We start from the raw sequence: 16,688 nt of genomic DNA on the forward strand, positions 1-16,688 counted from the left end.
TAATTTAAAAATGTAAGTCCTGGGACACCTGGGTGACTCAGCGGTTTAGTGCTGCCTTCAGCCCAGGGCCGGATCCTGGAGACCCAGGATTGAGCCCCACGTCGGGCTCCCTGCATGTAGCCTGCTTCTCCCTCTGCCTGTGTCTCTGCCTCTCTCTCTCTCACTCCTTCTCTGTGTCTCTGATGAATAAATAAATAAAATCTTTTAAAAAACAATGTAAGTCCTGTTCTTTGCTAATTTTTTCTGGTATAAAGAAATGGCGCTTGAACAATTGCACAACCATGTGAAAAAATAGAACCTTGATCCATACACAAAGTCAACTCAAAATGGCTTAAAACCTAAATGTCAAACCCAAAACTATAAAAACTCTAAAAGGAAACATATGAGAAAAATCTTTGTGACCTTGGATCAGGCAGATTTCTTAGATATGACCAAAAGCACAATCAAAAGAGAAAACATTGATATATTGGACTCCATCAAAATTAAGAACTTCTTTTTGGATGATACAATTAAGAAAATTAAAAGACAAGCCTTAGACTAGGTCAAAATATTTGAAAGCAAATATATCTGATACAGGACTTGAATCTAGACTATAAGTAACTCTTAAAAGTAAGTAATGAGAGGCACCTCGGTGGTGCAGCTGGTTAGGTATCTGCCTTGGGCTCAGGTCATGATCTCAGCGTTCTGAGATTGAATTCCGCATGGGGCTCCCTACTCAGTGGGAGCCTGATTTTTCCTCTGCCCCTCCCCCACTCGTTCTCCCTCTCTCAAATAAACAAAATCTTTAAAAGCAAAAAACTAAAATAACAAGAAAATAAGCAACTCTTCTTTTACACAAGTTGACAAAAGATTTGAATAGACACTTCCTCAGAGATGCATGGACTACAAAGTAAATACAGAAAAAGATGTTCAACATCATTGCCATGGAAGTATGCAGATTAAAACCATAATGACATACTACTGTTACCTGTTTGGGAAAAACAAACAAAAAAACCTGATATACTAAGTCCTAAGAAAGGTGCAGGGCAACTGGAATTCTTATACATGCTGGTAAAAGTGCAAAACGCTCCAGTCTTTTTGGAAAAACAGTTTTGAAGTTTCTTATAGACATACATTCATCATTTAACCCAGCAATTCCACTTCTAGGTACATAGCGAAGAGAAATGACAATATACAGTCATTCACAAATCTGTATGTTAATGTTTATAGTGACTTTTTGCATGATCACCAAAAACCAGAAACCACATAAATGTCCAACTAGTGAATTGAAAAACAAATTATGGAATACTACTCAGTAATAAAAAGGATTGAATTATTGATGTACATTACAACTATATTCAACTCTAGATGAAACTAAAGGTAATTATGCTCAATGAAACAAAAAAACAGACTTAAAAGTCCATTCATCTGACATTTTGGAAGAAGCAAAACTCTAGAGGCAGAAAACAAATCAGTGGTTGCCAGGGCTTAGAGGTGAAGAAAGAGTTTGACCACAATGGGGCACAAGGAAATTTGTTAAAATGATGAAGTGGTTACAAACCACATGCACTTGTCAAAATTCATAAAACTCAAAACTATACACTAAAAAAAAATGAATGAGTTATACCATTTGGAAACTATGCCTCAATAAACCTGAGTGCTCTCAAAAGATTTATAAACAATGATAATCACAGATTTTAATGGTAATACTTAAAAGTACAACCTCTTTTAAGGGGCATCTCATTGGCTCAGTTGGAGGACTGTGTGATTTTTGATCTAGGGGTTATGAACTTGAGCCCCACTTTGTGTGAGATTACTTAAATAAATAAATAAATAAACTTAAAAAAGGTATAATCTCTTTTTTCCCCTATCTTTTCAAATGAAAAAATTGTATCATAACTGAGAAATCAACAAGGAAAATAAAATCATTAAAATTTAAAATATCTGGGATCCCTGGGTGGCGCAGCAGTTTGGCGCCTGCCTCTGGCCCAGGGCACGGTCCTGGAGACCCGGGATCAAATCCCACATCGGGCTCCGGTGCATGGAGCCTGCTTCTTCCTCTGCCTGTGTCTCTGCCTCTCTCTCTCTCTCTGTGTCTCTCATGAATAAATAAATAAAATCTTAAAAAAAAATAGACCTTAAAAAATCAAAATAAGTAATACTAAATATATACAGATTTTAAATGATTGCATTAGTTATTTTTTTTACCTTTTTCACTTTTTAATTTTACAAGTAAAATGTCAATAAAAATTGTTTTTCAGAGAAATACTACTGTTTCATTTTTCTTTCAAAATAATATTGATAAAAAAAAATAATATTGATGCTGAAGTTTCTCAAACCCAGCTTGCCACCTTCAGGCAAGTGAAAGATTTACAGAGACTATGACCAGAGATAGAACATTAATTTTGTAGATTTCTCAATAATCCATAATTAATCATATCCTGATACTCTATTATTAGTGCCTTTGTGAGATTTCCTCTATCCAGGATCTTTCCCTGACATTTACAGGAATATTCCCAACTTTCAAATCTCAGTTCAAATTCTACTAACTCCAGAAAGCCTTCCCTGATCACTCCAGCTAGTTTTTCCTCTTCTAAATATTTTATCTCCTTGAATACATGCAATCGCATTGAAGGTAGGGATCATGCCTTACACATATTTTTATGCTTCTGTATGGCTATTAAAAAGGATACATATAAGAGTTGTGTATTCTAATATTTGCTGAATGAATAGGAAGTTAGAGTAGTCATTGAGCCTTCTTTGGAAAGGGGAACTACTTTAAAATAGAATATGGAATTCTACGCTTTTATTCAAGATTATATGCATACATGTAAAGCATCAATTTTAATTGACAAAAATTAGAAGTGTCTCAATCCTTATTAATCTCACAATTACATTATATCACTGATGAATGATTTAATGACTGCTTGGTGAAGGGTGTGTGATACTAAATCAGATCTTAGTATCTGGACACCAGAGACCTGATTAAAAAGAGAAGAAAGTGTGATGATTTCTTTCTCTCTCTCTCTTTTTTATATGAGACCGACTTACCTCTGATTCTTTTCTTTTTTTAAGATTTAAAAAAAATTATTTACTGAGGGAGAGTGAGCAAGCATGAGCGGGGATGGGGGTGGGGGCAGGAAGAAAGGGACCAGTAGACTCCCCATTGAGCAGATAACCTAACTTGGGCTTGATCCCAGGACCTGGATATCATGATCTGAGCCAAAGGCAGACACTTAACCAAGTGAGTTAAATTAACTGAGCCACCCAGGCACAGTGCCCACAGTGCCCGTTTAAAAGATTTTAGGGCACCTAGGTGGCTCAGTGGTTGAGCCTTTGGCTTGGGTCGTAATCTGGGAGTCCTGGATTCAAATTCTGCATCTGGCTCCCCGCAGGGAGCCTGCTTCTCCCTCTGCCTATGTCTTTGCCTCTTCCTGTGTCTTTCATGAATAAAAAATAAATAAATAAAATATTTATTAAAAATTTTACCTGAGAGAAATTTACCTGAGAGAGAGAGAGAGAGAGAACACACGAGCAGGGGGACGGGCAGAGGGAGAAGCAGACTCCTGCCTGAGCAGGGAGGAGTGTGATGATTTCTTTTACTTTGGACTGAAAGGTGGATACTTCTCCAAGTTCCATGATATGTCCATCTATTATTTTTTCCCAAATTGCTGACATCTTACAGGCATATTAATAGAATATATAGCAGTGGTATGGGGTCCACCACCACATCACTCATAGAAAAATTCTCAATTGTTTCTGTCTAATTCTACCTGATTTAGGAAATGAGGTTCTTCTTCATACTTCCATTCCCTCCAGAACGTACAAGCTTCCCTCCTTCTCTTTCAGTGCTACATGTATCCAACACTGCTAAACAAACTGGTCATAAGTTTTGGGTTTTGGTGTGTGCACCCACGTGTGTGCACGCGCGCGCGTGTGGTGCCCTTCAGTTACATTTATTCATGCCACAAAGGAAAAAAACCATGTCTACAAGTGCACAGTGATGCTCCATGTTCCCAACTAACAGAGCTTGCTGAGATTTACAGCCAGACTGGCATTCCATCTGATGTGTACTCCAAGGAAAGCTGGTTAATGACCCAGAGCAGGCGCAGGACTGACTTGAAGCTTTCAAAGCTTTACTTCTTTTATCAGCATTCCTGGTTTTATAAATGATGAAGCCCATCAACTTCATTCCTACCCAAATCTCCTGGTAAATCTGGGTACAGTGAGGTCTCATGAGGTTCCAAAGATTTTATTTATTTTTTAAGATTTTACTTATTTATTAATGAGAGACAGAGAGAGAGAGAGAAAGAGAGAGAGAGGCAGAGACATAGGTAGAGGGAGAAGCAGGCTCCTTATGAGGAGCCTGATGCTGAACTCAAGCCAAAAGCAGATGCTCAACCACTGAGCCACCCAAATTCCCAGGATCCAAACATTTTTTAACAAGGCTTTGAATTTGAGGCATCTTGACTCAGGATCCCTGGCTCTGATTAGCATGGCCAATAACTTGGAAAGGTCACCTGGATTTATTTATTTGAAAGATTATTTTTAAAATGTGTTTAAATTTTTAAAGATTTTATTTATTTATTTATTTGAGAGGGAGAGAGAGAGAACAAGCAGGAGGAGTGGCAGGCCGAGAGGGAGAGGGAGAGCAGGTTCCCCACCCAGTAGGGAGCCTGACTTGAGGCCATCCCAGGATCCAGGAATCATGACTGGAGCTGAAGGCAGACCTTAACCGACTGAGCCTAGGCACCCCTCACCTTGATTTATTTTTATTTTTATTTTTATTTTTTAAAAAGATTTATTTATTTATTTATTTATTTATTTATTTATTTATTTTAGACACAGAGAGAGAGAGAGAGGCAGAGACACAGGCAGAGGGAAAAGCAAGGTCCATGCGGGGAGCCCGATGCGGGACCCGATCCTGGGACCCCAGGATCGCGCCCTGGGCCAAAGGCAGGCGCCAAACTGCTGAGCCACCCAGGGATCCCCAATTTATTTTTAAAGGAGGGTTCCACCTTTGCGAATGGTTCATCTTCTTGAATTCCTCCCATTAGAACTTTCAAGCCTTTTTCCCTTGCCCACTTTGAGGGCTCTATTCCTTCTATTGTTCCTCCTTTCTCATTACATTCTTCCTTCTCTCTTCCCTCTCCCTAGGTCCAGTCCTATCAGTCTTGTGAGGAAAAAATAACCAGTTCTTCATGCACAGGACATTCTGGTCTTGGTCCTTAGGTCAGCAGTGTCCTTGGATCTTTGTTTCTACTCTATTTAGGGCTGGAGAAGAAGAAAGGTCCTTGGTTTACAAGTAAGATAGAAATAGGGAAGGAAAATACAGAGAAACAATCAGATCCATATTTTGGTATCCAAAGCTGCCACAAATGCAGATTTATAATACTACCTTCACTAAAAGTTTGTTCTGCTTATTCCAACCCTGATCCTTTCTCAAAATATGAACTCACTTTTCCCCCCTTCATCAGTATCTCTGTGTTTCAACTTTCCTAAACATACCTTCTAATTGTACCTCAATGATTTCATCATCATTCTTTAAAATCATCATATATACGCTGTAGCAGTGGCATCTTGTTCTGGCTGTTCTTTTCTTTCATTTCCTTTAGTTGATTCTAATCAAACATCTCCAAATGCATTATGTACATTTTCAATTTGGTCTCTAATTCCCTTCTCACTCACTTACAATCTGCTTTCTCTCTGCCTCTCTTTATCAAGACAACTATTGTTTTGGTCAAATTCATGAATTAGAAAATATGCCTGTACTTTGACACCACCACTCACTCTCTTGCTGAGACTTCTTGTTATGATTAGCTTTTTACATATCATCCCCTGCCTAGGGTTGTAACTTTCTGGATTTTGTTAAATAATATCTTTGATAATTTTTCTTATGCTTCAGTTATTTCTTTTAAGTTGTAACACTGATTCTATACTCTCCTTTCTTTCCTGAAGATGATTTTAAAATTCTATTCCATTTTTATAAATCTCTAATATTGAGCCTCCTTCCTTTCTTTTGGATGTTCAGAGGCAAATTGCTTGGATTCAAGAACATTTTGAAAGACTACCTATAAAATAGCACAGTGCAGTTTATACTTCTCACACTTCTTTAAATATCACTTCTTTCAGGTTTTTCTTGTGACCCATAGATAACAGGAAATAGATTCAATTTGTTTGCAACACTAAAATTTCTTCTTAGATTCAACCCATGTGTTTTCTATTTTTACTGTCTATTTGTATCTTGTTTCCCACTGTAATCTGCAAACTCACTGGGCAGGAAATAATTGTTGATCTTTTAATTTGGAGTAGCTTGGGGCATGTGGCTATTAATGGTAACGTGTTTTAAATGTCTTTGGTTTTAAAATCAACATTAAACAACATTTGAGTTTTTCACTTTTACTTTTCTTCATTCTTGGTTTGAGGCTTTTTTTCTGGATACTCTCATGAGGTGATTATCAAGAATGAAGTCATTTTACAATAGCTGACTTGCAAACATTGAAAGAAAATATATTAGGCACCAAGATTTAGATAATTCCATCTCTCATTACAGTATAGTGGTTATTAATATGGCAAATCCTGGTCCTATTGCCTCTTTGTTTTGTTATCTTGGGCAAGTATGTGAGCCTTGACTCTCTCATGTGAAAATTAGATATAATAATATATCTCTCTGATATTTTGTGGGGAATAAATGAAAAAATTCACATTAAATGTTTGAATATTAAGTGCCCCAAAAATTTTAACTATCATTGGTCTGAAATGATTCTGTTCATTTTCTTATAATGTGACTTTGATAGAGGTGCCATATACTAAAATACCTTGCCCTGAACCCACCAATACCTTGCCTGTACTACAAATGTATTTTTCTTTTCTTGGTTTGTTTTTCTGATTTGTAATATTTTGAATTTCTAACAGAATCTAGAAGGTTGAGAGAATTCTTGAATGGATAAGAGAAATCTGAGAGGTACTTCTATTGCCAGGTTTTTCCTGTAGTACCCAGGCTTTGGAGATACCAAGCTGTTAGCTGCATTTCATTTGGTATCATTCAAAATCCAAAAATTTGCGTTTTAGGAGTTGTTAATCAGTCCCCTGTAAAACCAGTTGGTACATTTTTAATGAGCACAGAAAAATCTTGGAGTCCAATGGTATCTTCTGAGGCCTGATCAGATAGGAGCAGTCTGGCCTTTAGTTCACCATGAAGGGACAGTTTGAGTTGTCTTCTTTGGCACTAAGTATCGGTTAACTCTAATAATAGGAATGTTTGAAAAGCTCAAGAAACAATCTTCATCTAGTATTGATTTTGTTACAATTGACACTATTTACAAAATTGGAAGGTTCTATACCAGTAAGATCTGCCCACCAAAATACCTCTTCTGAAAAAGTTGCCCAACTTCTGATAGTTGCATATTTGTTTAATTTTTTCTGATAGTGCGATTTCCAAGAAATCCATATCCATTAAGTGAACTTAATTTCTCTGAAGATCAATAATTTATTCACCATCCAGAAAACTCAACAAGTATTGATGCCCCATTTTGAATCAGTTTGCTGAGCTGAGGGTATCGTGGTTTTCTGAAGTTCTTGCTCTCGTGTCTAGTAGGGAGAAAGGGGAATAAAACAAATCGAAATGTAGGGTCCTATGAAAGAAATGAACAACGTGTGGGACGTAAGCTTTGGACACTACATAACTAAAAGTTCAGCTCTGAAACCCAGTAGTTCTGAAATGAACAGATCATGAGCAAGGTGAGAATGTGCTGCGGAATGACGCACTCTAGGAAGGCTCCAGCTTCTGGCAAAGGGTCACATCATGTTAGGTGTGTGAAGGCAGAACAGGGTACAGTGCCCACAGTAGCTTAGAAAAGGCGGTGTCACCGGGCTCTTCTGCGCACAAGCAGCAAGGGGTCCTTCCGGACCTGGGGGATGGCAAGAACGCCCTACGCGCAGCGCACACCCGCATGTGGCGGGAAACCCTCGGGTCTGGGCCCTCCGCCGGTGGCCTCGCCGGGTCGCGTGGGTGGGGAAAGCTTTCCGGCGGCGGCGCGCCACGTCACCTAACAGCTCTCCCTCCCCTAGTTCCTAGTCGCACGCGCGGAAGTAAACACCTTGACGTCATCAGGGCGCGTCTTCTCTTTTCCCCTCCCATCTCCCCAGATCGGTGGACGTGCTCACCTCCGCTCCGGGCCAGGTCTATGTCCCGGTTTCCCGCCGTCGCGGGCAGGGCGCCAAGGCGGCAAGAGGAGGGCGAGCGGTCAATAGACCCTCAGGAAGAGCGGCCTTCGGCTGTTTCCATCGCTGATAGAGGTGCGGTCCGCGGGACGCAGCGGAGGCCAGCGGGAGTTTCGGCAGGGGGGGTTTTGGGGGGATAAAAGTCCGCCTTTGCCGGGCAAAGAAAAGTTGGAGAGGAGACCGCATCGTTCTCTTCGCCCTCCAAGCCGGAGGCGAACTTTGCGTCCAATGAGCACTTTGCTCTAGAGGGGGGCGGTCCCAGATCCAAGTTGGGTGAAAACCTTGTTGGGGGACAAAAAAGTGAACCCCAACGCCTAGACGCGTTCTCCTCCTAAAGAGGCTCATAAAGCCTTTGTTCTCTACCCATCTATTCTCCCCCCCCCCCAACCCCCACCACTCGTCGGGCCGCCAGCCTGCCTTTGGGTATGGTATGAAGGGAGCCAGTTTCCAGGAGCCAGTTTCCATGGTTACCCACCACTTGGCCTTCTGGGATATCAGTCACTCTGAACAGGGACCTAACTTGAACCATGAATCAGAAGCAAACACAGGTGGCTCTTTTAAATTCAGCTGAGAATTTCCTGCTGTGTTCTAGGTTTTGGTCTATTGTTTAATAAAATTGGGGTTTTGCACTTCTATATAGGTTTGCTTGCGTATACATTGGCTTGTGCTAGGCTTACTTTGGCAAGTACTCTGAGTCATGCATTAGCAAATGCTCATGTTGTTAGATTTTACTAAAAAGTTGTTCTGGGCTTGTAAACCATCACATGCAAATTGGACATAGATGATTTACCTGAGAAGTCATGGATTGATACCTTCCAGCCCTAAAGTTCTGTTGTCTTTATTCAGTTGTGGGAAATTGAGTCAGATGTACCTTTACAGTCCTTTTAATTGTGCAATTGTTTTTCTGTTATTACAGAAGAGAAAGGATGCACATCCCAGGAGGGAGGAACTACTCCAACTTTTCCTATTCAAAAACAAAGAAAAAAGCTTATTCAAGCTGTGAGGGACAATTCATTCCTTATTGTTACTGGAAATACAGGAAGTGGTAAAACAACTCAACTCCCAAAATATCTATATGAAGCAGGTAATTTTATTCTGGGATAATATTGGGAGAATTTAAAAATATGTCCTTTAAAAAACTAATAAGACTTCTGTATTGCACGAATAACCACCATTTGCTCTACAATCCCAATTCTTTCATTGGCACAACCTCCCTATATCCTCCCTGCTTTTATACGGTCTTATTTCATATTCAGGAATTAATTCAGATGACGATTTTTCTACTTTCAATACCATAATCTCAAATACAGTTACAGGTAGATATTGATTCTCTGCTATAGAATGAAATTGTCTTGCAGTAGACTATTAACCATTAGATATTGAAATACTTTTCAGAAATATAGTGATATCTGTTGGTGACATTAATATTTCTTGGTTCTTTCTCCAGAGTATTATCAGGTAAATATTTATTCCCTGACTCTATAACACCAAGCCAGCTAACAAATTGCCCTTAAAGTGTCTTTTCCTGGGATCCCTGGGTGGCGCAGTGGTTTGGTGCCTGCCTTTGGCCCAGGGCGTGATCCTGGAGACCCAGGATCGAATCCCACGTCGGGCTCCCGGTGCATGGAGCCTGCTTCTCCCTCTGCCTGTGTCTCTGCCTCTCTCTCTCTCTCTCTCTCTCTCTCTCTCTGTGACTATCATAAATAAAGAAAAAAATATTTAAAAAAAAATAAAGTGTCTTTTCCTTCGATATGATAAAACTTTCCTATCATAAGGTTGGTGCAGAGCAAAATTATGTTGGATATTATATAAAAAATAAAAATTTCTTAGCTGATATGGACTTACTCTGATGCATCAAATCTAATGTGCCATTTACTAAGACATACCACTATTTTACATCCTATTAATAAAGAAATACCATAAATTGTAAGATACATCTTTCTTTCAGAGATACTAAAATGGTAAAAAAAAAAATGAATCTAAGAAAGGTGATATATTTAAACTTTTGTGGCAAAAATAAATCTTTAAAACAGTGTGTTTTTAATTTGCAGAGTTTTCTTTTGGAAACCTTTAAACAGTTTGTGTTGATTGGTCAGAAACAGTTTAGCTCTAAATGGAAGCAATTACTAACAATTTTGTGTTTTTTACCTTTGGTTTTGATAGGGTTTTCACAACATGGTATGATTGGTGTGACTCAACCACGAAAAGTAGCTGCTATATCAGTTGCTCAGAGGGTTGCTGAAGAAATGAAATGTGCTTTGGGATCCAAAGTAGGGTACCAAGTTCGTTTCGATGATTGCAGCTCTAAGGTACAAGGTTTTATTGCAATTTAAGTTCTGTAAACTTATAGAAAGATTGGAGAAAGTTATGAAAGATTTAACTTCAAATCTGCATTTATATTTTAAAGAAATAAGGACTCAGAAGTAATTTTTGTTGCCCATTGTTAAATGATTTAGCTCTTAAGTGTCTAGTAGTTTTACTATTTTCTCCCTTCTCAATTAGTTTGTAAGGGACAGTTAGGTATATTTTTTAAGGATTCTCTTATTTTAAGTTTTTTTTTTTTTATCTGAAACTTACATTTGTATTCTTTAGAACAATAATTTATTGTACTAAAACAATTTTTTATTGTACTCAATGGTAACTATTTTAACCATTTTTAGGTGTTACATTTCATTGGTGTAAAATATATTCAGTTTGTGTATCCATCACCACTATCTATTTTCAGAACGTTTTCATCATCTCAAACAGAAACTGTATTTACTAAACATTAACTCCCCCATTCCAGCCTGTGATAACTTCTAGTCTACTTTCTGTCTTTACAAATTTGCCTTTTCTAAGTACCTCATATAAGTTGAATCTTACAATATTTTCCTCTGTGTCTAGATTGTTTCATTTAGTATAATGTTTTCAAGGTTCATCCATATTATATATTTGTATTCCTGAAGTCAGTGGAAAACAGATAACTTAGCAAAGTTAGTAAGCAAGTTTTTTTTTAATATCATCTGTATTCATGACACAAGTTTAAAATTGTTTTCTTTTTAATAGTTAATGGTTATAGCTAGTGTACAAGATACAAAACAATCCCTATTTAAATACAGTCCCTAATAGGAATGGCCATCAATTAAGGCACACAGCGACTCCCCAAAATGCTATATTTGCATTCCTAGTGTTACTGCTAGGGAATTTTCTTTCTTTTTTCTTCCTCTGTTTTATGCATATACTGTTGTTAACTTCTAGCCTGGGCCTTATTCTCACCTTGTTTTAATGCTAATTGGCTGACACTTTTTAAGATAAGCAAATCATCAGGAAGGAAGAGAGTGAGAGGAAATTGCACCTGACCATTTCTTCTACCTTTTCTCCTGAGTCCTCTAAAACTGGCTGAGACAGGGAGATGGATCCCATTTCATTGTGTTTCTCACAACTTGCTCACAGGAAGAAGCTATTGCATTGTCTTACCACTTTCCCTGACTACTTTATATCTCCTTATTGATTGGTCCCTTTTATTGCTTTATCCCAGAACATTCACCTTAGTTCCTTATCTCTGTCCCTGTATAGATGACAAATTCTACAATTTACTATTCTTGTTATTAGAACATTTTATGTACTTTTTTATTTAGTCAAATTAGTTGGATTATTTAATGTCTGTACACTTGGGGGGAATTTAGTCTATGAAGCAGGGGTGAATTTCTGTAACACTCTCTCTATATATATAAGTTGATATACTCTGCTGTTTGAACATTAGGAAACTGCAATCAAATATATGACTGATGGATGTTTACTGAAACATATTCTGGGAGATCCAAATCTTACCAAGTTCAGTGTCATCATTTTAGATGAAGCCCATGAGAGAACTCTAACTACAGTGAGTATTTTAATATACTGGTTGTTTGTTAGTTTACTTATCTGGGGTAGCTTTTACCCTGTTGAGAATTGTCTGGTCTTAGTTACATTTTAATGTATTGAAATAGGAATTCTTTGGTTAGGAAAGCAAAATATTTCAAATAAGTTGGTTGTTAGGTGTACTTTTGACTTATTAGAAATTTACTTCTTTTTCTAGGACATCTTATTTGGTTTATTGAAGAAGTTATTTCAAGAGAAGTCTCCTAATAGGAAGGAACATTTGAAGGTCGTGGTGATGTCAGCAACTATGGAATTAGCCAAGCTCTCAGCATTCTTTGGAAATTGTCCAATATTTGATATACCTGGAAGGCTTTATCCAGTCAGAGAAAAATTCTGCAATTTGATTGGCCCACGAGACAGAGAAAATACTGCATATATTCAAGCGGTATTATTTGGCATCCTTTTTATGTCTTTTTTTATATTTGTGATTCTAATTGAGTAGTTCAGTAAGTCCTTGTTTCCCTTTTATTTTAATGGTAGCCCTTATAGGTCCTAGAACTTTTTTTTTTTTTTTTTTTTTTTTTTTTAAGATTTTTAAAATTTGGGATGCCTGGGTGGCTCAGCAGTTGAGCATCTGCCTTTGGCTCAGGGCATGATCCTGGGTCTGGAGTCAAGTCCCATTATCTGGCTCCTTGCCAAGAACCTGCTTCTCTCTCTGCCTATGTCTCTGTGTCTCTCATGAATAAATAAATAAAATCTTTAAAAATAAAAGATTTTAAAAATTTATTTGAGAGAGAGATTGCGAGCACAAACAGAGGGAGCAGCAGGCTCTCTACTGAGCAAGGAGCCTGACAGAGGGCTTGATCCCAGGAGCTTGGATCATGACCTGAGCAAAAGGCAGACTCTTAACATACTGAGCCACCTGGTTGCCCGGTTCTAGAACTTTTGACACTCAAATTTCATTTTTCTGTGGAATAAGGGGAGGTGGTTGGGAGTGGCGGACTGTATTTCCATCAATGTATTATGCTTGTTTCTTGCTTTAGATTGTGAAAGTGACCATGGATATCCATTTGAATGAAATGGCTGGAGACATCTTGGTTTTTCTAACTGGTGAGAATTCAGTATCAGGTTTAAATGTTATTATTTATGAATGTAATGTGGCACCAGAATAGAGTGTTACTTTTGTTGGGAAATCTGGGCTTTAATTCATATTGCCTTAGCTTTGTATGATTATCTGAATAGTTTGAGATATTCTATCTTATATAAGATATATAAGATAATTCTATACTGCTGTAAAAACTGCCAGTCTCATTAGTAAAACATATATAAAACACACTGACCTTTTAGTAAAAAGATATTAAATGGTAAACTATTAATTTTTTTATTAGTCTATCTTCTGTAGAGCTATTCCAACACTAAATGGTCCTGGGTCTGAATGATTAATTCCATTATGTCAAAAGACATCCTACTAATTCCTTTTTTTTGAGTGGTGGGATGATACTGTGTGAAAGCAGTACATAAGGTGTTGAATCCATGTCTCATAGACAAGCCTTTTTTGGAAGTCAAAAATAGATTAGTTAAATCCTAAACTGGTGTGATTCTTCAATTAGCAGCATCCCACTAGCAGAAATGAGTCATTTCATGGTTCACCTCCTACTCTGCTTGTACAGATGTCAGAAGTGAGACATTGTAGCAATCTCTGCCTTTTTCAGGTTACTTAAGTATTTTGAAATACACCTAAATGCAGTATCTCCTGGACTAGATTCTCCTATATTTATGATTAACTTTACTGAGTCTTCCTTAGATAATGTATTAACAAAATGAGAGAAAGGCTTGAAGATTATAAACATTTTTATTTCTGTAGATGTTTAAATTCCTTGGAAAGTAGTGTTCTATTAATTTTATTGTTGAGATTTTTTTTTTAAGACTTTATTCATTTATTCATGATAGACATAGAGAGAGAGGCAGAGACACAGGAAGAGGGAGAAGCAGGCTCCATGCCATGCCAGGAGCCCGACGCGGGCCTCGATCCCGGGACTCCAGGATCGTGCCCTGGGCCAAAGGCAGGCACTAAACCGCTGAGCCACCCAGGGATCCCCCATATTGTTGAGATTTGTTACAATTATGTGTTCATCTTTTTTAGATAAAATGCAATTGAAAATAACTAGTATGCAAAAATAATTTTAATCTAGAATGCTTTTTTTTCATTCTTAAATTAATTTTGCTGTTCAATTGCTGATGTTACTTTCCCTCCGTCATTTCAGGTCAGTTTGAAATTGAAAAAAGTTGTGAGTTACTTTTTCAGATGGCAGAGTCTGTTGATTATGATTATGATGTTCAAGATACAACTCTGGATGGTTTGTTAATATTGCCGTGTTATGGATCTATGACAACAGGTAATTCCTCACTAGAATAGAAAATTTGACTAATTTTTTTTAATTGATAATCACATGTACAAATAGTGTACAGATCCTAAGTGTTCAGCCAGTTAATTTTATAAACAACTCATTTTTGTAACCAATACCCAGATCATGAAATAGAACTTTAAGGGAACCAGCATTCCTTGAGAGAAGTTATTTTTTTTTCCAGTCTTTCCATATTCACTTTTTCAGGAGCCTTGGACATCCTGTCTTGGTATTGTTTAAGAGTGGGCTGTGTCCTCTCCCAGCAGAACAAAAATATTATTGGTAATTTCTTGAAATTAGGAGTATAATATCTTGATAGTAGTGCCATAAGTTAAAACTAATTTAGCATTGCCAAAGAATTTCTAGAAATTATATACATCCAGGTACATCTGAGACTAAACACTGTGTTTGTTTTCTTTTGAAGTAGCACACATTAGTCTACTTTTCAAGAATGATGGTGTTCTTTTGTGATTTCATTTTTTTTTAAAGATTTTATTTATTTACTCACAAGAGACACAGAGGCAGAGACATAGGCAGAGAGAGAGAAGCAGGCTCCATGCAGGGACCCCGAATATGGGACTCGATCCTGAGACCCCAGGATCACACCCCGGGCCAAAGGCAGGCGCTCAACCACTGATCCACCTAGCCATCCCTCTTTTGTAATTTATTTTTATTTTTTTATTTTTTTAATCATTCATTCACTTATTTATTTATTTTTAATTTTAAAAAAATTTTTTAATTTATTTATGATAGTCACACACACAGAGAGAGAGAGAGGCAGAGACATAGGCAGAGGGAGAAGCAGGCTCCATGCACTGGGAGCCCGACGTGGGATTTGATCCTGGGTCTCCAGGATCGCGCCCTGGGCCAAAGGCAGGCGCTAAACTGCTGCGCCACCCTGGGATCCCCTATTTATTTTTTTTAAGATTTATTTATTTATAATTCATTCAGAGAGAGAGAGGCAGAGACACAGGCAGAGGGAGAAGCGGGCTCCATGCAGGAAGCCCCACACAGGACTCGATCTGGAGTCCCCAGGATCACGCCCTGGGCTGCAGGCGGCGCTAAACCGCTGTGCCACCGGGGCTGCCCCCTCTTGTAATTTCAAAGAGCAAATGCAAACTCATACTCGGATATTTGTTCATAATAAATATTGTTGAATTAGGTTTAGAATATGTTTAGTAAAATGATTATGGAATTTGTTAGGTAAAACTAAAGGGAAATTATTTAGAGTTTGGTGGTGATTAGCATTTAATATAATGTAAAAAGCATTTGAATGTTTTTATATTTTATATGTGTTTTTATTTTTGTTGAGTAGAGGTTCTTAATCTTACATTAACAAAAAATGTTTAGGAATATGTGTTTTGGTAAATATAGACAACATGCTACTTTTGAAATCTCTTATTATTTTGAAATCTATTTTTAGGTTTTTATATCTTTAAGGGAATTCTTAGAGTCATTATTAGATAATTAAGGTTCTCATTGTTTTCTGGAATTTGATCTGGTGGCTCCTTCATAATTTACTTTGTTAACTGCTAAGGTAATTCAAAACTCATTACAGTTGCTTTGTTATTAACCATTAATAATATAAATGTATTTTTCTATATAAATAATTTCATTCTTTCCTTTGTTATTGTCACATTGAAAATAACATGCTGAGTCTGCTATTGAGTCTTGCTTAATGTTCTAAACCCCAGTTTTTATATTATTAAAGGTTGCTAATGACCTCTTCTTTCTCAAATCTCATGTGTTTTTTTTTTTTTTTCCATTATTTTGTATTTTGGTTTTGTGATGATAAGTCTCCTTGAAATGCTGTCCTCTGGGATAATATTTAATTACCTGGTTCTCCTGACCACTCTTTCTCTAAATATGTTACCCTCTCACCCTCCCCAGCCTTTGTTCCTCTCTAAATGTGACTATTTTTTTAAGGTTTTATCCTTAGCTTGCTGTTTCCTTGGAATTCTCTGTTTTGGAGAGGTTGACTCCCAGGACTCACCTATCACTTCTGTATGGATGACTATCTCTATTTAAGTCTCACTCCTGTAGTGTAGAATTCCTGGATCTCCTCACAAGGCTTTCTAGTCTGTGCATCATATCATCTGTGATCATTCAGACCAAATAAGTGACAACTCCTGTAGGTGTTTTTGTTTTTGTTTTGTCCTGTCCAGATTGTTCATTCATTTTCGTTTTTCATTGTCATCATTAGAGTTGGGATCCTCAATTTCCTTTCCTGAGTTGTTAACA

At 37.5% G+C, this 16,688-nt stretch overlaps 1 protein-coding gene across 1 annotated transcript in view; it reads left to right on the forward strand.

Annotated features, from left to right (window-relative positions):
* The first annotated feature begins 8,105 nt into the window (after window positions 1–8,105).
* The window catches only part of DHX40 (DEAH-box helicase 40), a 47,790-nt gene continuing 39,207 nt past the window's right edge, over window positions 8,106–16,688 (forward strand). The window contains exons 1-7 of the mRNA XM_055333899.1: window positions 8,106–8,277; window positions 9,119–9,286; window positions 10,366–10,511; window positions 11,945–12,064; window positions 12,260–12,487; window positions 13,086–13,152; window positions 14,307–14,438. Of these exons, the coding sequence (XP_055189874.1) occupies window positions 8,166–8,277; window positions 9,119–9,286; window positions 10,366–10,511; window positions 11,945–12,064; window positions 12,260–12,487; window positions 13,086–13,152; window positions 14,307–14,438 (973 nt within the window). The 5' untranslated portion in view covers window positions 8,106–8,165. The remainder of the gene's footprint in view (window positions 8,278–9,118; window positions 9,287–10,365; window positions 10,512–11,944; window positions 12,065–12,259; window positions 12,488–13,085; window positions 13,153–14,306; window positions 14,439–16,688) is intronic.

The sequence above is a fragment of the Nyctereutes procyonoides genome, unplaced genomic scaffold, assembly GCF_905146905.1.
Source record: "Nyctereutes procyonoides isolate TBG_1078 unplaced genomic scaffold, NYPRO_anot_genome, whole genome shotgun sequence".
Lineage (NCBI taxonomy): Eukaryota > Metazoa > Chordata > Mammalia > Carnivora > Canidae > Nyctereutes > Nyctereutes procyonoides.